This window comes from Puma concolor, chromosome D4 (genome assembly GCF_028749965.1).
Source record: "Puma concolor isolate L17-30 chromosome D4, mPumCon1.1.hap2, whole genome shotgun sequence".
NCBI classification, from domain to species: Eukaryota; Metazoa; Chordata; class Mammalia; order Carnivora; family Felidae; genus Puma; species Puma concolor.
The window spans coordinates 6,249,309-6,274,715 of NC_141679.1; the positions used below are offsets into that span (position 1 = coordinate 6,249,309).

Below are 25,407 nucleotides of genomic sequence, written 5' to 3' on the forward strand. Positions count from 1 at the left end.
ATATTCTTTGACCCAGCAATACTACATAGGGGAAACTGCCCTAAAGAAATAAATGTACCAATACAAAAAGGATATATGTATAAAATTACTGTAGCACTGTCTGTACTTGCCAAAAATCCATCAAAAAGAGTTTAACAAAGTAAATAAGAAACTTCCACACTATGAAGTATTACACAAATACTAAACTTAGTAAGCCAGAAGTATATATATTCCTCTGGAAGGACAGTTGTAATACACTAAGTGGAAAAAAAAGAAAAAACTACAAAGTAATGTGTAAATTAAGGTCAAAATTTTGGAGAAAAATATGAAAAGTCTTAAACTTATTGATCAACTTAAAAATCCACTCATCTGAAGTTATAATCAAGTTACAGAGGCATGCTGAAGTGAGACAGAGTTCATGATATAATGATATATCGAAAAAGCAGATTACAAAACTGTATGATAGCTTTGCATAATGTTTTAGATAATCCTCTATTTATTAAACTCACAGATTTATCAAATATGCCCCCCATCAACAAATGACATTAGCAGTCACTTATAGTAATATCACTTTGTATTTAAAAATAAATAAACTTCAATTAACTTTCAAATTCTAAATGCTATTAAATGTAAGAGTATTTGCAAATATCCATAAAAAAGATATAAAGATGTAAGTAAAATGTAGTAATTATCTCTGAATGGTAGAACTATTATTTTGTGTTTCTTAGGCTTTCTTCATCAAACATGTATCACCCTTATAACTTAAAAGTTAAAACTTAAAAAAAATCTAATTCTTAAAACCACAAAACTCCTAAAAGATAACATAAGAGAAAATCTAGATGAACTTGGGTTTGGCAATAACGTTTAGATACAACACCAAAGGCATGATACAAAGAGATAAGGTGGATTTCATTAACGTTAAAAATGTATGCTCTACCAAAAGACCTGTCAGAAGAATTAAAACACAAGCTGCAAACTGGGACAAAGTATTTGCAAAAGACATTTGTCAGAAAGGACTGTTATTCAAAGTAGACAAACTACTCAAAAAGTTCACAGGGTGCCTGGGTGGCTCAGTCAGTTAAGCATCCAGTGACTCCTGATCTCAGCTCAGGTCTTTAACTAAGAGTCATGAGTTCAAGCTCCACACTGGGTTCCACACTGGGCATGAAGCCCACTTAAAAAAACAAAAATGGGCCAAACACCTTAACAGACACATCATCAAAAACATACAGATGACAAATAAGCATTCGAAAAGATGCCCCGCATCGTATGTCATCAGGAAAATGCAAATTAAAACAATGAGGTACCACCATACACCTATTAGAACAGCCAAAATCCAAAACATTACCACCACCCAATGAAGATACGGACCAACAGGAACTCTCATTCACTGTAGACAGGAATACAAAAGAGAACACTCACCATGTAAGGCAGTTTGTCAGTTTCTTTCAAAACTACACATACTTCTACCATGCAGTCCAGCAATCACACTTTTTGGTATTTACCCAAAGGAGCTGAAAACATAAATCCATATAGAAACCTGCAAACAGATGTTTATAGCAGTTTTATTCATAACTGCCAAAACCTGGATGCAACCAAGATGTTCTTCAGTAAGTGAATGGATAAAAAACTGTGATATATCCAAACAAGAACATATTACTCAGTGCTACAGAGATAAGTTATCAAACCAGGAAAAGACATGAAGAAACCTTAAATGCATATTACTAAGTGAAAGAAACCAATCTGAAGAAAACGATATACCACAGGATTCCAATTACAGGACATTCTGCAAAAGGCAAAATTGGGAAGACAATCAAAGAGATCACTCCTTGCAAAGGGTTACAGGAAAAGGGATCATAGGTGGAGGAGAGATTTTTGAAGCACTGAAACTACCCTGTAGATACACTGGCAGATATACATCATTATGTGTTTGTCCAAACTCACAGAACATACAATACCAAGAATGTACCATAAATGTACACTATGGACTCTAGGTGATGATGATGTATGAATGTAAGTTCACCAATCATAAGAAATGTACCACCCTGGTGGGGGATGTTGATAATGGGGAGAGTTGTGCATGTGCTGGGGAAGGAAGTATAAAGGAAATCTCTATACCTTCCCCTCACTTTTGCTATGAACCTAAAAATACTCTGAAACAGAACATTTATTTTTCATAAACTCCACTTACGATCCTGTATGTATTTTAAAATTCATAAGCTAAAACATTAATTCATGTTCTAAATTATACAAATGGAGATGATAACTTAAATCACTTGGATCAGGTCAGTGTTTACTCAGTATACTTAATACAAGCCAGGGGCACCTCGGTGGCTCAGCAGGTTAAGCGTCACACTCTTGATTTTGGCTCAGGTCATGATCTCATGGCCATGAGACTGAGCCCCTTGTCAGGCTCTGTGCTGGGCGTGGAGCCTGCTTGAGATTCTCTCCCTCTCCCCTCACCCTGCTTGCTTGCTCTCTCAAAAAAATAAAAATAAAAATAAATAAAATTAATGCAAACTACACTGTAACAGCTAAAATTACATTCATCATGATATCTCCATGAAGCTGCAGATAAAGATGGTAAGCTGGAGTGCGTGGCTAGCTCAGCTGGTGGAGCATGGGACTCTTGACCTTGCAATTCTGAGTTCAAGCCCTGTGTTGGGTGTAGAGATTAATTAAAAATAAAGTCTTAAAAAAAAAAAAAAGACTACAAGCAATAACTACATGAAATAAAAACTGGATTCTCAATAGCCAAAAAAATAATTGTTTTACCTTCTCTTCTATATATGCATTTTATTCTCCAAACTGAAGACAGGAATAATTTCTTCTAACTTCTCTGTTTTCTTAGTACTTGGTAAAATGCAAAAAGTTAATAAACTAACATGAAATTATTTCTGCTCTAAAAATAAAGCTAATAGACTATTTTCTCTTTACTTGGATGTAGGGGCTGTCTCTAGTTATCTCTTCCTGGGTCCGGCATAAGTAGGGCAGGGGAATAGTGGCCCAGAGTATAAGAGCTCCATAAAGATGTTAGGGGGTACTGGCTATGGACTGGTTGGTCTGCAAATCAAAGGCATACTAAACGGGTGAATCCTTAAGATTCTCTAGAAATTGCCTGGCCTTGGGAGGGACAGTCCTTCCAGGGTCAGCAAGGCCTCAAGATGTTAAAGTATCATACGTACACAAATATAAAAAGGGTAATTAATGCAGAGAGAAAAATGATCATAAATTTTACTATTTAAAAATTCTAAATATAACAGTAATGAAGAGTGAGCACAAATTTTCCACTAAAGAGAATGGAATTTTTCTTATGAGGATAACATTTTTGCTTAACTGGGGCTTAAAGTTAGTGTTCCCTATCATCAAAATCGATTGTAAAGTTTCTTCTATTAATGCTGTCCTGTAATGAGATCTTACATATTCATATTTGAAATGTCTTTTCATACAAGTAGTGATATCAATCCATGAGTACATGATTTTAATTGAATACAGTCAGTCATCAACTAGGTAAGTACACAAGTCTACCAGACTCTTCTGATGTTTGCCATTTAACATGTCAATACATGGTAGATTAATCATTTGCAATTGAAGGTACGGTGAAAGCATTCTTCATTTGCACAATTAAATGGATTATGAAATGTGGACATCTCCTTTACAATTGCATCAAGTTCTGCAATATGCTATTAGAACTCAGTATGAGCTCAGAAAACATACCTACTGCTAATTTTTGTTGGAAAAACAGGTCTTACTTTGTAACTTTTGACAGCGGTGGAAACACAAAAAAGCAGCCTGACATTGTGATTCAAATAACATTAGTTGTCACCAAAATGACTTGACCATATGTAAATTGTAGATGTGACTGAATTCATGTGGAAACATTACTAAGTCTACAGCAAAAATTATCTACCAAATCATTCAGGGTCTAAGCGGTTCTTCACTCAGTGGTTAAGGTGGTTCTTCAAGTTCAAAAATTTTCAATCTCAGCCCAATGTAAAAAAAATTCACAATAAACCTTTACCACTGACTGCTCAGACATCAAAGACCCATGGAGTTTGGCAAGCAACGAATTCCAGCTTCTATTTCTAAAAACTTAAAATGGTTACAGGCATTAAACACTTCCATGTGTGCTAGTTTTATAAACTGCCCAACTAAGCCTTTTACCACTTCAGGTGTATTTTTGTCGCTATCAGTTAAAACACACCTTAGTGGACTCTACTTCACGTTGTACTGATTGGTGTTTTTGCAACTTCATAAAAACCTTTTCACCTAAAGTTCTCCCATACATGTTATTCACAGGGATTAATTACTAATCATTTCACACTCTACACTGACTGCTCAAATACACTGAGCTGGACTGTTACATTTCTCAGTTCATCAAAAAACAGCTACACAGGCTCTGTGCTGATAGCTTAGAGCCTGGAGCCTGTTTCAGATTCTGTGTCTCCCTCTCTCTCTGTTCCTCCCCCACTCATGCTCTCTCTCTCCTTCAAAAATAAGTAAAAACATTAAAAAAAAATTAAAAAACAAACCAAAAAAAGCTACACATCAGGTTTTGTGCTGACAGCTCAGAGCCTGGAGCCTGCCTCAGATTCTGTGTCTCCCTCTCTCTCTGCCCCTCCCCTGCTTACGCTCTCTCTCTCTCAAAAACAAAACATTAAAAAAATAAAAATTTAAAAAAAAGAGCTAAACTTACTTTGGCTGTACCTTCATTTTCATTTTTTATTTTTGTGAAGATATGGTCTTAAATTTTCTAATTTTTCTATTAATTTCAATGAGTTGGGAATGCTATGATAAATACTAAGTTGGATAATGTCAACTTTTGTTGTATTTTTTTGGCTTTACCATAGGGTCACTGCATAATTAAGACAATAATTTTCCATCTAATCCAGTAAATTAATCCACACTCCAATGTATTTTATTTTTTTAAATGTTTATTTTTGAGAGAGAGAGAGAGAGAGAGAGAGAGAGAGAGACAGAGCGTGAGCAGGCAAGGTTACAGAGAGAGAGGGAGACATAGAATCTGAAGCAGGCCCCAGGGTCTGAGCTGTCAGCACGGAGCCCGACGCGGGACTCAAACCCACAAACCATGAGATCATGACCTGAGTCAAAATTGGACGCTTAACCCAATGAGCCATCCAGGCACTCCCACTCCAATGTATTTTAAAAGCATGATATTCAAAACCTATTCTCCTCATCTTTTCTTCTTTTGACATGATAGGTATGCACTAGTAATAAAAATTACACAAAATGTCACTGTATGGCAACATGTGGCACTTGAAACACGTGATTTATAAAAGTGTTACTGTCATTTACAGTGTGCACTGAGCAAAAAAGAGATGAAGTGTCACATATGGTAGCTGTCAGGACTACCTGACTCAGCTATTGCAGCCTGAAAGCAGCCATAGAAATTATGTGAATAAATTAGCATTTTCATATTCCAGCAATACTTATGGACAATGACATTTAAAATTCATTATCAATAATGGAAGATACACCTAGATAACAGCCACATTAGTGCAAGTAACTCAGAAAACAACCTGAATACTGGGAGAACAGATTTTCCACAGCTAATCATAGACAGGACACATCAAAAAGGGTAGGAGGGGCAGAGACTACATTGGGAACCAAACTCACGGGGAGAGTAACCACAAATGGGAGAGACACCACAAGTATGGAGAAGGAAGAGAAGCAGACCTCACACCATGAAACTTAGGCACAGAAGACCTGCTCAAGGAAGAGGAGTGCCTATAACACCTGGTTTGGAAACCAGCAGGGCTTAACTCCAGGTACTTTAAAAAGCAGCTGACTTAGCTCTGGAAAAAGTGGAGGGCAACAGGAGACTGAGTCCCTGGCCTTAAAGAGCCAGCCTAACAAACAAGTTCAAGGATATACAGCACAGAAACAACAGTTTGAAAAGAGCTTGAAATGGACAGAGGCACATGTATTTACTAATCTCAGAACCTGTGCTGAAGGGTCAGGGATCTTTAGGAGACGTGTCCAAGAACAAAAGAGCTGGTGGACACCACTTCTCTGCTCCCCCCGCCCCCGCAGCTCAGATAACCTGCCACTTGGAGTCATCGGCCTGAATACACTCTACCTCTCTACCTACCTACTCGCCCAGGCCCAACCAACCCACTACAGCTCCTGCCCAGACATGCCCGCACACGGTCCAGCAGGGACCAGCACCACTCTGAAGTGATGCCTGCTCTAGAGAGAGGGGGAAATAACCACACACACCAGTGGGACTACAGCCCCAGCAGACGCGTTGGGGCAGACATCTGTTTGACTTCAGGCCTTGCCCACAAAGGAAAGCCTCTGAGGGGCAAGGCAGGGAGAGCACCCCGAAGTTTGGTGCAAATGAAGATCCAGCAGACGGGCTGAGGACAGGTATCTGGTCTGACTGCTGGCACCACCCAACAAGCCCACGGCAGCCCCAGAACGGCCCTTTAACAGCACAGGGACCAAACCGTCCAGGGCACCTACAACGGGCAGCGTGGGCCACCGCGGGAGACTGGACTGAAGGCACACACGGCCCAGCCATGACAGCATGCCACCCCACAGAGGAAACACCTATGAAATGCCTGGTTCTGATCAACAGGGGACGCTGTGCTACAGGACACCACGAGGTCTTTTCTTCTTAAGGCCACTACTTTCAAGAGAAGGAGATGGAGGGGCACCTGGGTGGCTCAGTCGGTTGAGCGTCCAACTTCAGCTCAGATCATGATCTCACGGTTCAAGAGTTCGAGCCCCGCACTGAGCTCTGCGCTGTTAGCGCTTGGGATTCTGTCTCCCTCTCTCTCTGCCCCTAACCTGCTTGCTCACTCTCTTGCAAAAAATAAAAATAAGCTTAAAAAAAAAGAATGGGTTCAAACTTAAGTGACTATCAACTTAATACAGACTATCCTATGGACAAGATGCTACATCTGAATCTAATGGTAACTACAAATCAAAAACCTGTAACAGGCACACACAAAAATAAAGAGAAAGGAAACAAAGCATATCATTAAAGAAAGACATCAAACCACAAGAGAGCAAGAGAAAAACAGAAAAGAACAATAAAACAACCATAAAACAAGTAACAAATGGCAGTAAGTACATATCTATTGATAATTTATTTTATTTATTTATCATCTATTTATCTATTTATTTATTTATTGAGAGAGAGAGAGAGAGAGAGCGAGCGTGCGCACGCGCAGAGGACGGGCAAAGAGGGAAAGAGAATCCCAAGCAGGTTCTGCACTGTCAGCACAGAGCCCAATGTGGGGCTCAAACTCACATACTGTGAGATCACAACGTGAAACAAAATCAAGAGTCTGACGCTTAACCCACTGAGCCACTCTGGCACCCTGATAATGATTTTAAATGTAAATGGAATAATGCTCTAATCAAAAGATACTGGTTGAGGGGCGCCAGGGTGGCTCAGTCAGTTAAGCACCGACTTTGGCTCAGTCATGATCTCATGGTTCATGCATTCCAGTCCTGCATCAGGCTCTCTCTCCTGTCAGCATGGAACCTGCTTTGGATCCTCGGTCCCCCTTTTTCTCTGCCCTTCCTCTACTTGCTCTCTCTCTCTCTCTCAAAAATAAATAAACATACAATAAATGAACTAGGAGTCACACTCAAAAAAGAATTTTTTTGAAGCTATTGATTGATTGGATGGATAAAAAAACAAGACCCATCTCTATGCTGCCTAAAGACAACTCCCTTCAGACCTAAAGACACATGCATATTCGAAGGGAAGGATGGAAAAACAGTTACATGCAAACAGAAGTGAAAAGAAAGGTAGGGTACCAATAACTATATATCCGAGAAAACAGACATTAAAACAAAGACTCTAATAGGAGACAAAAGGCACTACACAATGATAAAGGGAAGAATCCAACAATAGTATATAACAATTGTAACTGTTTATGCATCCAATGTGGGAGGCACCTAAATACATAAAGCAACTATGAATAGACATAAAAGAAGAAAGTGATAGTAATATAATAGCAAGGGACTCTAACACCCCACTTACATCAGCAGATAGAACACCCCAATAGAAAAATCAACAAAAAAATAATGGCTTTGAATAACACATTGGACCATAGGAACCTAACAAATATATTCAAAATGTCCCATTCAAAAACAACAGATTACACATTCTTTTCATGCACATGAGGCACATTCCCCAGAACAGATCACCCATTAAGCCACAAATTTCAGTAAATTAAAAAAAGGCTGAAATCATATCATGCACCTTTCTGACCACAAGGGAACAAAACTAGAAATCAATCACAAGAAAAAACCTAGAAAGCACACAAATACATGGAGGTTAAATACCAACGTACTATACACTGAATGGGTCAATGAAGAAATCAAACAGAAAATCAAAACATACATGGAAACAAATGAAATTTAAGATAAACAGTCCAAAATCTCTGGGATGCAGCAAAAGCTGTTTTAAGAGGGAAGATTATAGCAATACCAGACTACCTCAAGAAACAAAAATCTCAAACTAACTTTATGTATAGGAGACAGGGAAAGAACAAATAAAACCCAAAGCCATTAGAAGGAAATAATAAAAACTAGAGCAGAAATAAATGAGAGAGACTAAAAAAATCCAATAGACAGGTCAATGAAACTAGAAGCTGGTTTCCTGGTTCTCTAGAAAAAAAAAAAAAATTGATAAACCTTTAGCCAGACTCATCAAAACGAGAGAGAGAACTCAAATAACTAAAATCAGATGAAGAAGAAGTAACTGATAGCATAGAAATACAAAAGACTGATACAAGAGAATATAAAAAAAATTACATGCTAACAACTTGGACAACCTAAAGGAAATGGATACATTCCTAGAAACATAAAACCCTTCAAAACTAAATGAGGACAACACTAAATCTGAACGTATCAATTACTAGCAAAGAAAATGAACCAGTAATAAAAAAAAAAAAAAAACTCCCAACAAACAAAAGTCCAGGACCAGAAAGCTTCACAGGTAAACTCTACCAAGCAGTTACACAAGAGTTAATATTCTTTTCAAACTAGTCCAAAAAACAGAAGGGGAAAGAAAGCCTCCAAACTTATTCTTTAACAGCAGCATTACCCTGATACTAAAACTACATAAAGACATTACAAAAAAAGAAAATTACAGGCCACTGTCTCTGATAAACATAGATGCAAAAATCTTCAACAAAATACTGGTCAACTGAATACAACAAGAAATGATAGAGGGAATTTCTTTAAATTAAAAAAAAAAAAATCACCACCATCAAGTGGGATTTACTCCAGGGAAGCAAAGGTGGTTCAATATGCCCAAATCAATTAATGTGATACATCACATTAACAAGAAAAAAGATAAAAATCATATGATCATTTCAAAAGACAGAGAAAAAGCATATGACAACATACCACATACATTCATAATAAAAACTCAACAAAAAAATTTTAGAGCAAACATACCTCAACATAATAAAGACCTTAAATGAAAAATCCACAGTTAACATCATTTGCAATTGGGAAAAATGGAACTTTTCCTTTAAGATTAGGAGCTAGACAAAAATGTCCGCTCTCACCACTTTTATTCAACATAGTGGTCAAAGACCTAGCCATACCAATCAGACAAAAAAAAAAAGAAAGAAAGAAAGAAAAAGAAAACCCAAAATAGTAAAGTAAAACTTTGACTTTTTGCAGATGACATACCATATACAGAAAACCCTCAAGACTACCAAAATACTACAAAACAACAGATAAATGAATTCAGTAAAGTCATATGATGCTAAATTAATATTCAGAAATTTGTATCATATCCCTACATTAACAATATAGTAGCAGAAAAAGAAGAAAACAATCCATTTACAATTGCACTAAAAAGAATACAATACCTAAGATTAAACTTAACCAAGGAGGTGAAAGGCCTGGATTATGAAAACTATGAAACACTGATGAAAGAAATTGAAGATGACACAAATGGAAAGATATTCCATGCTCATGGGTTGGAAGAAACAATGCTGTTAAAATGCCCATACTGCCCAAAGCAATCTACAGATTTAACGCAATACCTATCAAAATATCAACAAGCTGTTTTTACCAAGCTAGGAAAAATAATCCTACAATTTGTATGGAACTGCAAAGGACCATGAAGAGCCAAAGCAAACTTGAAAGTGAGGAATAAAGATGGAGAGGTCACAATCCCAGACTTCAAGATATACAATGATGCTGCAATAATCAAAATAGTACAGTACTGGCCCATAGACACACAGATCAACAGAACAGTATAAAGAGGCCAGAAATAAACCAATAATGATATGGTCAATTTATTAAAAAAGGAGGTGAAAATACACAATGGAGAAAAAGACAAATGATGATGGAGAGCTACACAGAGAAGAATACTACTTTTAAAACATAAAAAAAAAAAACATAGAAAACAAACTTAAAATGGATTAAAGACTAAACATGAGACCTGAGATCATAAAATGTCTAGGAAAAAAACATAGGCAGTAATTTCTCTGACTTTGGCCAAATAACCATTTTTCCAGATTATCTCCTCTGACAAGGGAAATAAAAGTTAAAATTAAACTATAGAGACTAAACCAAAACAAAAAGTTTTTGGCAAAGGGAAGCAAACCATCAGCAAAACAAAAAGGAAACCTACTGAATGGGAGAAGATTTCTACAAATGATCGATCTGATAAGGAGTTATTATGCAAAATACATTAAGAACTCCTACAACTCTAACTTTAAAAAAGAAAAAAAAAACCCTCAACTTATACAACTCAATTCAAAACTCTAAGTAATCCAATTAAAACTGGGTAGAGGACTTGCACAGACATTTTCCAAAGAAGACATACAGATGAAACAGACACATGAAAAGATGCTCAACATGAGTAATCATCAGGGAAATGCTAATCAAAACCATAATGAGATACTTTATACCTGTGAGAATGGCTAACATCAAAAACAAAAAGCCCCTACCCTGAAGCCATTTTGTGAACTGTCATGTGCCACCTGAGCCTCCAGTAAAAACAAAAATAGGCGAAACAAACAAAAACACAAGAAGTAACTGTTAGTGAGGATGTAGAGAAAAAGGAACCATCATGCACTGTTGGTGGGAATGCAAACTGACGCAGCCACTGTGGAAAACAGTGTGGACATTCCTTTAAAAATTAAAAACAGAATTCCCATCTAATCCAGTAATTCCACTTTTGTGTATTTACCCGAAGATTACGGAAACACTCATTTGAAAAGATACATGCACCCCTATGCTTACTGAATCATTATTTATAATAGCCAAATTATGGAAGCAACCCAAGTATCCATCCCAAGATGAAAGGCTAAAGAAAATATGGTGTGTCTGTGTACATATACATATGTATATACATATATAAGTGCAAAGGAATATTAGCCATAAAAATGACTGAAATCTTACCATTTGCCATACATAATACGGATGGAATTAGAATGTATTATGCTAAGTAAAGTAAGTCAGAGAAAGACAAATACCCTATGACTTCACTAATATGGACAACTTAAGAAGCAAAACAAATGAATAAAAAAAAAAAAAGAGACAAAAAAAGACTTTTTTTTTTTTTTTACATTTATTTATTTTTGAAAGACAGAGTGAGGGAGTGAGAAGTGGCTGCCACAGAGAACGTGTGCAGGGAGGATGGGTGAAATAGATAAAGAGGATGAAGAGTACACATATCTTGGTGAGCACTGAGAATATATGTGTGGAATCGAATTACTCTGTGCACCAGAAAATATAACATTGTATGCTAATTAAACATCAATTTAAAAAATAAAAAATAAAATTCATATAATTTTCAGTTGTCAAAAATATTATTTCTGAGGGTAACCCTCTTGCACGTTGGCAGGAATGCAAACTGATGCAGCTACTCTGGAAAACAGTGTGGAGGTTCCTCAAAAAATTAAAAATAAAATTACCCTATGACCCAGCAATTGCACTACTAGGTATTTATGCAAAGGATACAGGAATGCGGATTCATAGAGGCGCATGTACCCCGATGTTTACAGCAGCCCTATCCACAATAGCCAAATTATGGAAAGAGCCTAAATGTCCATCAACTGATGAATGGATAAAGAAATTGTGGTTTATATACACAATGGAATACTACTTGGCAATGAAAAGAATGAAATCTGGCCATTTACAACAACATGGATGGAACTGCAGGGTATTATGCTAAGCGAAATCAGAGAAAGAAGGTATCCTATGTTTTCACTCCTATTTGGAATTTGAGAAACTTAACAGAGAAGCATGGGGGAATCAGAGGAAAAAAAAAAAATAGTTACAGAGAGGGAGGCAAACCATAAGAGACTCTTAAATATAGAGAACAAACTGAGGGTTGATGGGGGGTGGGGGAGAGGGGGAAATACTGAGGAGGGCACTTGTTAGGACGAGCACTGGGTATTGTATGTAAGTGATGAATCATGCAAAAATCTACACCTGAAGCCAAGAGCACCGTGTATACGCTGTATGTTAGCTAACTTAACAATATAAGACGACCATGGGGGGAGGGGAAAGGGGAAAAAAAAAAAAGAGGGAGGGAGCCAAACCATAAGAGACTCTTAAAGACTGAGAATAAACTGAGGGTTGATGGGGGGTGGTAGGGTGGGGAAGGTGGGTGATGGGCATTGATGAGGGCACCATCATCAATGGGTGATGAGCATTGGGTGTTGTATGGAAACCAATTTGACAATAAATTTCATATTAAAAATAAATAAATAAATAAATAAATAATCCTTATCTATTAATTCATTTTTAATTTTTATTAAAAAAGTAAAAAAAAAACAAACTATAAAAAAATAATTAAAAAACATGTATATATGTTATTTCTCACTTTTTAAAGTAATTTAAATATGTTGAACTACTCTTAATTCACTGTCCTTACAAACATAGGCAGGAGGTAGATTTGGTAGGTAGCTGGTAGTCTGCAGAAGTAAGGAACTATTTAATATTTTGATCATGTGGACCATTTTCCAATGATTAACCTGGTCAGCATTATATAGCAGACTAAAAAAAGGACAGAAAGCAGAGACAGAAGTTAATGCAGAAGAATAGAGGCATACCTCTGAGATAGTGCAGCTACAGTTCCAGAACACCTCAGTAAAGTGAATTTCACAATAAAGCCAACTCAGAAGAATTTTTTGGTATTCCAGTGCATATAAAAGTTACATTTACTCCACACTGTGGTTATTTAGGCCTGCAATAGCATTATGTTTAAAAATACAGTGTACATACCTTGATTTAAAAACACTTGACTGTTAAAAACAATGCCAACTATCATCTGAGCTTTCAGCAGCTAGAAATCTTTTTCCTGGGGATGGCTGCTGACTGGACAGGGTGGTGGCTGCGGAAAGTCAGGATGGCTGTGGCAAGTTCTTAAAATAAAACAACAGAATTTGCTGCATCAACTGACTCTTCCTTTCACAAAACTCTCTCTGCAGCATACAGTGCTGTTTGATAGCATTTTGCCCACAGAACTTCTTTCAAAATCGGAGTCAATCCTCCCAAACTCTGCTGCTGCTGCTCCATCAACCTGGCTGATGAGATATTCTAGATCCTTCATGGTCATTTCAACAGTCTTCACGGCATCCTCACCAGGAGTAGATTCCATCTCAGAAAACCACCTTCTTTGCTCATCCATGAACAGCAACTCCTCACCTGCTCACGTTTTACGACATGACAGCAGTTCTGTCCCATCATCAGGCCCCACTTCTGATCCTAGTTCCCCTGCTGCATCGATTTCCTTCCCTCGAGTCTCGAACCCCTGCACGTCATCCAGAAAGACTGGAATCGACCTCTTCCAAATTCTTAATAATGCTGGTATTTGGAGCTTTCCCCATGAATCATGAACGTTCCCCATGGCATCTAGGACGGTGACTCCTTCCCGGAAGGTTTTCAATTTACTTTTCCCAGATCCATCAGAGGAACCGCTATCTATGGCAGCCAGAGCCTTAAGAAACGTTCTTCTTTAACAATAAGATTTGAAAGTCAGAATGACTCTCTGATCTGCAGAATGGATGTTCTGTTAGGAGACAGGAGACAACATGAATCTCACTGTCCAACTGCATCAGAACTCTTGTGCAATCAGACGCACAGTGAATAAGTGACAATATTTTGAAAGGAATCGTTTCCATCTCTGCGCAGGCCTCAACCGTGGGCTGAAAACACTCAGCGCACCAAGCAGTAAGCAGATGTGCCCCTCCCCACACTTCCACGTCGGGACGACGGCCTCCTTCCTCAAACCTCCCAAAACCACCTCCGCTCGCTTCAGACTCGTCCTCTGCAGGCTCCTCACCCCTCTCAGCCTTCACGGGACGGAAGAGGCTTCTCTGGGTTAGGCTTCTCGGAAGGGAAGGCTGCGGCCGGTTTCATCTTCTGTCCAGACCACTAAAACGTTCTCCGCATCAGCAAGAAAGCTCTTTGATTTTCTTATCCGTTGTGTGTTCACAGGAGTAGCGCTTTTAATTTCCTTCGGGAGCTTTTCCTTTGCTTCCACAACTTGGCTGTTTAGCGTAAGAAGTCTCAGCTTTCAACATGCTTCCCTCACTAAGGGAATCGTTTCTAGCTTTCAACTGAAAGTGAAAGGTGTGCAGCCCTTACTTTCAGCTGAACACTTAGAGACTACTGTAGGGTAACAAGTGGTCCTAATTTCCATATAGTTGTGTCTCTCATATAGGGAGGCCCAAGGAGACGGATCAGACAGGGAAAGAACAGGCCACCAGAGCAGTGAGCACACACCCAACATTTATTAAGTCTGCCATCTCATATGCACAGTTTATGGCACCCCAAAACGACCCTCAATAGTAACAAAAAGATCACTGATCACAAATCACTATAACAAACATAATAATGAAAAAGTCTGAAATATAGTGATAATTACCAAAATTGCCAAATAATCAATTTATAAAAATGCAGTATCTGCAAAGCGCAATAAAGCAAAGTACACCAGAAGTTATGCCTGTAAATAGAATCTAAATACCTAATTTAATCCCTTCTTTCTGATATACACCATCTATATAACACTTAATTCCTAAGTGGTGACTCAGTGGCTTAGTCGGTTAAGCATCTAACTCTTGATTTTGGCTCAGGTCATGATCTCATGGTTCATGAGACAGAGTCCTATATTGGGCTCTGTGCTGGATTCACTCTCTCCCTCTCTCTCTGTGCCCTTCCCCTGCTTGCGTGCAAGTGCTCTCTTTCAAAATAAATAAATAAAAACTAAAAAAAAAAAAAAAAAAAAAACACATCTTCAATACAACTTCATTTACTATGAAGAATAACAGTATCTACTTCAAACTGTTGATTTAAAATTAAATGAGATGATCCACGTATAATGGTTATCACAGTATTTACATAGGAGATGCTCAATAAAGATTAACCATATATATATGATGGCTAATTCAGATTAGGTCACAATGACAGTCCAAGAGATGACAATGACAAAACATAGATTGAAAGGGTAAAATTAACCAGATCAAAGCACACTAATCGAACAGAGGAGAAATGCAAAAATAGATCGAAATGGATATGAAAATTTAGTTTGCCATAAAAACATAAAGGTTATCATTTTTGTGAGGCATCCTTAAAGATGGAGGACAGGCCTTTAAAACATAAATTTGGGAGTATTGTGTGAATAGAGATGAAAGTTTTAAAATTTTGGATTAAACTTCCAGGACAAAACAGGAAAGTAAGAAGACTAAAGACAAAAGAATAAGGTGTGCAGCCCTTACTTTCAGCTGAACACTTAGAGACTACTTAGGGTAACAAGCTGTCCTAATTTCCACATAGGTGTGTCTCAGGAAATAGGGAGGCCAATAGGGAGGCTTAATTTAGGGAAGGGAGGAAGCAGAAGAATCACAAAAAGACATGTAAGAGTACCCTGAATAGAAGAATCGGTATAGCAATTCCTATCACAGAAGATAAATGCTAATGGGTGGGAAAGACCGAAATGGAAGTCATCTAAAAGAATCAAATTTAAATGCAATGTAATGACTTCATAAAAATCACTATTGAAGTTGAAAATTCTACTTACTGACACAGCTATCATGGTACTATCTGGCCTCCATTCAGCTTGTTTGTAGAATCCAAACTGAGAAGATGATTTTTCAGGTTCCTTGTAGGTTACAATTAACACACTAGGCTGGAAGGAAAGAGATTTATTTTATTATTATCCCATAAAAATACATACAAAACAAATTTAAGATAATTTATCATGGAGCACTCTGAAAATACTTTAGTAACTCTAAATGTGTATAAAAGATAACAATATTAAGTCATCAGCCCTAATTAGCCCAAATAAATCAACTAAAAAGAACCAAAAGAAAGACAATCTGTAAAGGACTACACACATTTAAGTTATTGAGTTGATTACTAATCACCTTCAAAAACAAAAAGAAACAGGCCCAGATGGGTTCACTGGTTAATTCTATCAAACATTTAGGAAATTACACAAATTCTCTACAACCTATTCCAGAAGACAGAAGCACAGAGAATACTTCCTAACTCTATAAGGTCAGAATTGGCCGAATAACTAAACCAAACAAAAATATTACAATAATGCAAAACAGCAGACCAAGATCTCTCATGAACACAGCTGAAAAATTATCAGCAAAACATTCGCAAATCTAATCTAACAGTGTTTAAAAAGAATTATACACAATGGTGCACCTGGGTGGCTCAGCCGGTTAAGCATTCGACTTTGGCTCAGGTCATGATCTCATGGTTCCTGAGTTGGAGGCCCATGTCGGACTCTGTGCTGACAGCTCAGAGCCTGGAGCCTGTTTCAGATTCTGTGTCTCCCTCTCTCTCTGCCCCTCCCCCACTCATGCTCTGTCTCTCTCAAACATAAATAAATATTGAAAAAGAAAATTTTTAAATAAGAGAATTACATACTATAACCAAGTGAGATTTATTCCGGGTATGCGAGACTGGATCAATATGCAAAAATCAGGGCAACTGGGTGGCTCAGTCGGTTAAGCACCCACCTCTGGATTTCAGCTCAGATCTTTATCTCACAGTCATGAGATTAAGCCCCTTGTTGGGCTCCATGCTGACATCACAGAGCCTGCTTGGGATTCTCTCTCTCCCTCTCTCTCTGCCTCTCCCCTGTTCATGAGTGCTGTCTTTCCCTCCCTCCCTCAAAATAAATAGACATTTTAAAAAATGCAAAAACTGGGCGCCTGGGTGGCTCAGTCAGTTAAGTGTCCAACTTCGGCTCAGGTCATGATCTTGCAGTCTGTGAGTTCGAGCCCCATGTCAGGCTCTGTGCTGACAGCTCAGAGCCTGGAGCCTGCTACAGATTCTGTGTGTGTGTGTGTGTGTGTGCGTGTGTGTGTGTCTCAGAAATAAACATTAAGTATTTTTCAAAACAAATGCAAAAACCAATTAATGTAATCTATTTTTTTAATGTAATCTATTGCCTATCTACAGGCTAAAGAAGAAAAAACACATGAATGTACCAATAAATTCAGGAAGAGAACTTGAGAAAATCCAGGACCCGCTCGTGATAAAAACTCAGTAAACTAGACTAAGGGAACTTCTTCAATCTGACAAAGAATACCTACAAAGAACCTATAACTAATGTCATACTCACTGGTAAGAAACTACAAGCTTTCCTACTAAAATCCAGAACAAAGTAAAGGCACCTCCCTCTCACACTCTTTCTCAAAGTCACAATGGAAGTCCTTACTAATGTAGTAAGACAATAAAAGGAAATAAAGATACACAGGTTGGGGGGGGGGGGGGGGAGTACAACTTTCTTTATATATGACATGACTGCCTATATAGAAATCCAAAAGAACCAACAACAAATAACACAGAAATAATAATTATTAGTACAGTTACAGAATACAATGGTCATATACACATCAATTGCTTTTTCATACAACAGCAATGAACAAGTGGAATTCAAAATTAGAAACAAAATAGCATTTGTATTAGCAACCAAAAAAATTTATTTAGGCACAAATCTAATAGAATATGTATACAACCTATATGAGGAAAACTACAAAATTCTGATGAACAGATTTTTAAAAGAACTAAATAAATGGAGGGATATTCCAAGTTCGTGGTTGGGAAGATCCACTATTGTCAAGATGTTAGTCCTTCACAACTTGAACTACAGATTCAATACAATCAAAATCAAAATCACAGCAAATTATTTTAGAGACATCAACAGGCTGACTCTAAAGTTTACATGGACAAGCAAAAGACCAGAATGGTCAACTCAATACTGAAGGAGAAGAACTAAGCTGAAGGACTTGATGCTACCCCAAGACTTACTATAAAGATACAATAATAAGACAATGTGGTACTAAACCAAGAATAGAAAATATTCTTTTCAATAGAACAGAATAGAAAGCACCAGATATACATTCACATAAATACAGTCAAGTGACATTCAACGAAGGGGCAAAGGAAATACAAAGGAGAACACATGGTCTTTTCATCAAATGGTGCTAGAATAACAGGATATCACTTTCCAGTACTATAAGAAGCCTCAAAGGATCATCTTATACTTTTCCTGCTGTTGTCCTAGAAGCAGCCATTTTTCCAGGGACACCTGTTCCATTTTTATTAGAAAATAATATTTAAAAAACAAGATCTGGAAACAAGATGCTTGTTGTCAGTGGGGTATCATTGCTTCTACATCCTCACAGCAAACACAGTAGGTAACATACATACCTATACTAACCTATATATGAATAAACATGTTATGTCTATATTTTCTGTATACACATATGTATATATATGTAGACAGGAACACAGGAGTGCAATGAAGCACAATGTGGTTAGTTCTAGCCTTCTCCCTTACTTTTAACTTTTTTCTAGTCATCATCTCATTCAATTAATTTAGTTCTTTGTTAAATTCTACTGTATACTAGAGTAGTTTGGAACTGCTAAGTATTTTCCTACAGTAAATAAATTTACCAACTAGAATACAGTTTTTATAGCTAGCTTCTTTTACTTTAGCCTTTGGAACATAGTGTTACATACACCATTCCCTTAAAACATTTTTTTCATCCCTAAAAGCAAAATACAAATGTTTCCAAGAAGCTAGCAATATTCCAAATACATTAAAACTGTTAGACATCAGTTGTTTGTACTTCAAGTATCAATTAAAAGTTAAAAATCAGTACCTTGGGAGAAGTAACATCAGCAAGATGAGAGAGTAGGAAACCCTGGACTCTCCTTCACCCCACAAACACATAAATTCAGCAAAAAATTCAAACAAAAATTCCCTATGGCAAGAAATCTAGAAAGTAACTGAAAGGCACCTGAAGGCTAGATAAATACAGAATCAGACTCATCAAAACTGGTAGGGAGATTTGGGATGCCCAAACCCCTACACCCACCAGAACACCTACCCCCAACACAGGATAAACCCTCCACCTCCAGCTTCTTCTTGGGAAGGGAAAGAGTCCTCAAGTCCAGTGCCCCAACTTTTCTGGGGGCTGTCCAAAGGGAGGGAAGAGGGTCTGTCCTGAGGCCGTGATGAAACCTGGCATAATCTAGCCACCAGGGAGGTCAGGAGAACAGAGACAGAGTTCGGTCGGGGAGTTGCCACAGCCCTTCCCCTGACTCAGCAAAGAGCAAGTGGATGAAAAAACAAAACGAAAGAAACAAACAACAACAACCAAAAAAACAACTTCCACCTTCTCCCTATGGACAGAAACAGTTGGATGGAGCTTACGGCAATTCAACTTTTCTGAAGGATGACTGGGGAATGGCTTCAGTCCATTTGTTACAGTGCACTGAGGGGATTCAGCATACCCTAGACACTTGGGAAGCACAGAAAACAAAAGAAGCATGTTGGACCAGCATGAAGATTTGAGAGGCCACCAGAATCTCTGGCCAGGGTGGACTGGGGGGACGGCAGTCTTTGAACATAGGAGACCATTCCACGAAGACTGGGAGAGGTGACTGTTTTGTCTAATGCACACACACCAACACAGAGTCAAGGAAGATGAAGAAACAAGTTAATGTGTTCCAAACAAAGGAAAGAAGATAAATCTCCAGACAGAGACCCTAATGAAACACAGCTCTATGATTTACCAGAAAAATAATTCAAAATAACCATCATAAAGGTGCTCACTGAGACTGGATCAACAACAAATGAGCCAACTGAGGATTGCAACTAGCGACAGAAAATATACAAAAGTATCAAACAGAAGTATGAAGCTGAAGAAAATAACTGAAATAAAAATTCATGAGAGAGGCTCAACATAAAACTAAGTCAAGCAGAAGAAAGTATTAGCAAATTCTAATAAAGGTCACTGGAAATCATTCAATCACAAGACCAATAAGAAAAAAAATGAAAAAGAATGCAGAAAGCTTCAGGAACTTATGGGACAATAAAAACAGACCAATATATGCACAGCAGGAGAAAAGAAAGAAAAATTACCTGAAAGTTTATTCAAGAAAACAATGTCTGAAAAATTCCCAAATCTGAGGAAGGAAATGCACATACAGATCCAAGAAGCCCAAAGAAACCCAAAGAGGAGCTCAAAGAAATACACAAGGAGAAAAATTACAATCAAACTGTCAAAAGTAAAAGCAGTGAGAATTTTGAGAACACAAGAAAAAGGTAACCTGTCGTGTATAAGAACCCCCATTAGACTATCAGTGGGTTTCTCAGCAGAAATCTTGCAGGCCAGAAGAATGTGGGATGATATTCTCAAAAAGCTGAAAGAAAAAAGCTGCCAAGTAAGAATACTATATCCAGCAATCGTGTCCTTCAAAAATGAAGGACACAGGAGCCTGGGTGGCTCAAATGGTTAAGTGTCCAACTCTTGGTTTCGGCTTGGGTCATGATCTCACAGTTCATGGGATTGAGACGCACGTCAGGTTTTGTGCTGACAGCATGGAGTCTTCTTGGGATATTCTTTCTCTTTCTCTCTCTCTCCCCCCCCCGCCCCTCCCCACCCATGTGCACACTCTCTCTCTCAAAATAAACATTAAAAAAAAAATGAAGATAATATTTTTCCTAAACAAACAAAAGCTGGGGTAGTTTAACACCACTAGACCTCCTTACCAGAAATCACTTTAGATTTAAGCACATACATAAGCTGAAAGTGATAGGATAGAAAAAGATACTCCATGCAAATGGTAACCTTAAAGAGAGCACAGCAGACTATAGCTTACATCAGACAAAACTGACTTTAAGTCAAAGTGTCAAAAGGGGAAAAAGACACTGTACAATGATAAAAGAATAAATTCACCAGAAATACCTAATAATTATAAATAAACACATACACACAGACACACACACAGTAGTATATTAGGTGTAACACCAGAGCATCTAAATAAAGCAAATATTTGCAAAAGTGAATAAGGGAGTAAACAGCAATAAAATAGTAGGGTACTTCAATATCTCACTTTCAGTAATAGAACACTGAGACAAAATCTATGAAGAAACTGAAGACTTGAATAACACTACAGATCAAATGAAGCTAACACATACATACAGAACTTTCTGCAAATAGAAGAATACACATTCTTCTTAAGTGTACACAGAACATTCACCAGAACAGATCACGTTAGGTCTTGAAATCATACCAACTATCGGGGCGCCTGGGTGGCACAGTCGGTTAAGCGTCCGACTTCAGCCAGGTCACGATCTCGCGGTCCGTGAGTTCGAGCCCCGCGTCAGGCTCTGGGCTGATGGCTCAGAGCCTGGAGCCTGTTTCCGATTCTGTGTCTCCCTCTCTCTCTGCCCCTCCCCCGTTCATGCTCTGTCTCTCTCTGTCCCAAAAATAAATAAACGTTGAAAAAAAAAAAAAAATTTTAGAAATCATACCAACTATCTTCTCTGACCACAATGGAATGAAACTAAAGAGCAAAAAAAAAAGGGGGGGGGGGAATAAACACAATCTTAAACAACAAATGGGTCAAAGAAGAAATCAAAAAGGAAATTAGAAAACATTTTGAGGGGCACCACCTGGGTGGCTTAGTTGGATATGCGTCCAACTTCAGTTCAGGTCATGATCTCATGGTTTGTGCATTCGAGCCACATGTCGGGCTCTGTGTTGACAGCTCAGAGCCTGGAGCCTGCTTCAGATTCTGTCTCCCTTTCTCTCTGCCCCTCCCCTGCTCATGTTCTGTTTCTCTCTCAAAAATAAACAAACATTAAAAAATTTAAAAAGTATATATATAGAAACAAAACCTAAAGCACAACATAACAAAACTTATGAGATACAGCAAAAGCAGTACTAAGAAGTTTATAAGCGATAAATGTCTACCTTAAAACAGAAGATCTAAAATCAACCTAATATTAAATACCTCAAGGATCTAGAAGAACAAACTACGTCCAAAATCTACAGAAGAAAGAAAATAATAAAGATTAGAGCAGAAATAAGTGAAATAGAGAACAGTAAAAAGAGGAAAAAGTAAGTTTTCTGAAGATAAAACTGACAAATCTTCAGCTAGACTAAGGTAAAAAAAAAAAAAAAGCTCGAAATCAACTCAAAGAAATAAAAAAGGAGACATTACAAGTGATAACACAAACATACAAAAGATCACAAAGATAACTACAAACAACTGTATGCCAGCTGTGGACAACATAGACAAAGTGGGAAAATTCCTAGAAATATACAACCTATCAAGACTGAATCATGAAGAACCAGAAAAGCTGAACAGACCTGCAACTAGCATGCAACCTCCCAACAAAGAAAAGTCCAGGACCTGATGGCTTCACTGTCAAATTCTGCCAAACATTTAACGAAAAATTAAATCCAATTCTTCTCAAACTACTGAATCAGCAAGAACACTTTCAAACTGATACAAAATACCAGATGAAGGCACTACTGGAAAAAAAAAAAAAATCCTGTCACTATCTCTGAATACAGATGCAAAAATACTCAGTGAAATACTTGAAAAGTGAATTCAACACCATAGTAAAAAAATAAAATTATACACCACAAGCAAGTTTGACTTATTCTTGGGATGCAAGGATGGGTCAACATATAAAAATCAATTAATGTTATACACTGCATTGTAAGAATAAAGGATAAAAAACCCAAAAAATCATCTCAGTAAGTGAATAAGTATGTGACAAAATCCAACACTCTTTCAGAAGAAAAACTTGTAAACTACAAATAAAAATGCAAAGTACCTCAAACATTAATAAGGCCATTTAAGATCTATAACTAAATCATACTGAACAGTGAAAAATTGGAAGATTCTCCTCTGAGATCAGGAACACGTCCAGGATGCCTACTCTTACCACCTCTATTCAACATAGTACTAGAAGTCGTAGCCAGAGGAATTAGGCAAGATAAATAAAAAACATCCACATCAGAAGGGAAGAAGTAAAACTCTCTTTGCAAACAATATCATCTTATACATAGAAAACACTAAAGATTCCCTTAAAAAGAAACTAATAGCAGGACGCCTGGGTGGCTCAGTCAGTTAAGCATCCTACTCTTGGTTTCAGCTGGGGTCATGATCTCATGCTTTGTAGGACTGAGCCCCATGTTGGGCTCAGCACTCACCACCTGCTTATGTGTGTGTGCATACACGTGTTCCCTCTCCCTCTCTCTCTCTCAAAAAACTTAAATAAACTTAAAAAAAAATAAACTAATAGCTAATAAAAGAATTCAGTCAAGTTTTAGGATACAATATCAACATACAAAAATCAATTTCTATGAGCCATCTGAAAACAGAAATTAGAAAAACAATCTTATTTATTGTTAAATGTTAAAATGTCTCTGATACCTAAAGCAATCTCCAAATCAATGCAATCCCTATCAAAGTCAGAATAGCACTTTTTACTGAACTAGAAAAAAATTCTAAACTTCATATGGAATCACAAAAAACTCTAAAATTCACATGGAACCACAAAGAGCCAAATCAATCATGAGAAAGAACCAAGTCAGTGGCATCGCACTTCTTGATTTCTAAATATACTACAAAACTACATTAATCAAACAGTAAGGTACTGGCATAAAGACAACATAGGCATCATGTTGCCAAGTCAGTGGCATCGCACTTCTTGATTTCTAAACATACTACAAAACTACATTAATCAAACAGTAAGGTACTGGCATAAAGACAACATAGGGCAATGGGGGCGCCTGGGCGGCTCAGTCATTTGGGCATCCAACTTTGGCTAAGGTCATGATCTTGCAGTTCATGAAGTCGAGCCAAAGGTAGGTCTCTGTGCTGACAGCTCAGAGCCTGGAGCCTGCTTTGGATTCTGTGTCTCCCTCTCTCTCTGCCCCTCCCCCGCTCACACTCTGTCTCTCAAGAATAAACATTTAAAAAAAAGACAAACATAGGCCAATGAAACAGAGTAGACAGGCTAGAAATAAATCCCCACGAACAGGTCAAGGGGTCTTTCACAAGGGGTCTAAGTAGAGGGGCCCCTGGGTGGCTCAGTCCATTAAGCATCTGACTCTTGATTTTGACTCAGGTCATGATCTCAGGGTTTGTGAGATGGAGCCCAGAATCAGGCTCTGTGCTGACAGTGCAAGAGTGGGGGAGAAGCATAGAGAGAGATGGAGACACAAAGAATCCGAAGCAGGCTCCAGGCTCCACCAGAGCTGTCAGCATAGAGCCCTACTCGGGGCTCAAACCCACAAACTGCGAGATCATGACCTGAGCCGAAGTTGGACATTTAACCACTGAGCTACCCAGATGCCCCTTTAAAAAAAAAAAAAAAGTGGGGGAGCGTGGGGGGGCTCTAAGTATACACAATGGAAAAAGTACAGTCCCATTAACAACTGGTGCTGGAAAAACTAAATAGCCACATGCACAAAATTGGACCTTTATCTAATACCATACACAAAAATCAATTCAAAATAGATTAAAGACTTAAAGTTCCCTCCTGAAACTATAAAACTCCTAGAATCAGAGAAAAGCTTAATGACACTGGCCTTGGCAATGATTTCATGGATATAGAAATAAAAGAATATGCAACAAAAAGGCAAAATAGCCAAGTGGGGCTACATCAAACTAAAAATCTTCTACAAAGGAAGCATCAACAAAGTAGAAAGGCAACCTACAGAATGGGGAGAAAGTATCTGCAAACCATATATCTGACAATGGGTTAATTTCCAAAATATGGAAGGAACTCCTATAACTCAATAGCAAAAAAAAAAGCAATACCTGATTTAAAGACTTGAATAATAGACGTTTATCCAAGGAAGACATACAAATGACTGACAGGTATAAAAAGATGTTCAATGTCACTAATCACCATCAGGGAAATGGAAATCAAAACCATTGTGTAAGATATATCTTCACACCTATCAGAAAAGCCATTATCAAAACAAAAGCATAACACCAAGTGTTGGCAAGGATGTGGGGAAAATGGAACCCCTGGCACACTGATGAGGGAAATGTAGCATAGTGCAGCCAATATGGCAAACAGAGGTTCCTCAAAAAATTAAAAATACAACTATCATCTGATCCAGCAATCCTGCT

At 37.8% G+C, this 25,407-nt stretch overlaps 1 protein-coding gene across 6 annotated transcripts in view; it reads right to left on the bottom strand.

Moving 5' to 3' along the window:
• Positions 1–25,407, bottom strand: part of RIC1 (RIC1 partner of RAB6A GEF complex) — a 169,254-nt gene that overhangs the window by 114,758 nt on the left and 29,089 nt on the right. For 5 of the 6 annotated variants that reach the window (XR_015243406.1, XR_015243405.1, XM_086684869.1 and 2 more), the window contains one exon: positions 16,016–16,123. The exons of the other annotated variant lie outside the window; for it this stretch is intronic. Coding sequence is in view for 2 of the 5 variants with exons in the window: in XM_086684869.1 (XP_086540995.1) it covers positions 16,016–16,123 (108 nt within the window). In the remaining 3 variants the exon portion in view is untranslated. Of the gene's footprint in view, positions 1–16,015; positions 16,124–25,407 lie in introns of those variants that run through there. 6 annotated transcript variants of the gene reach the window in all.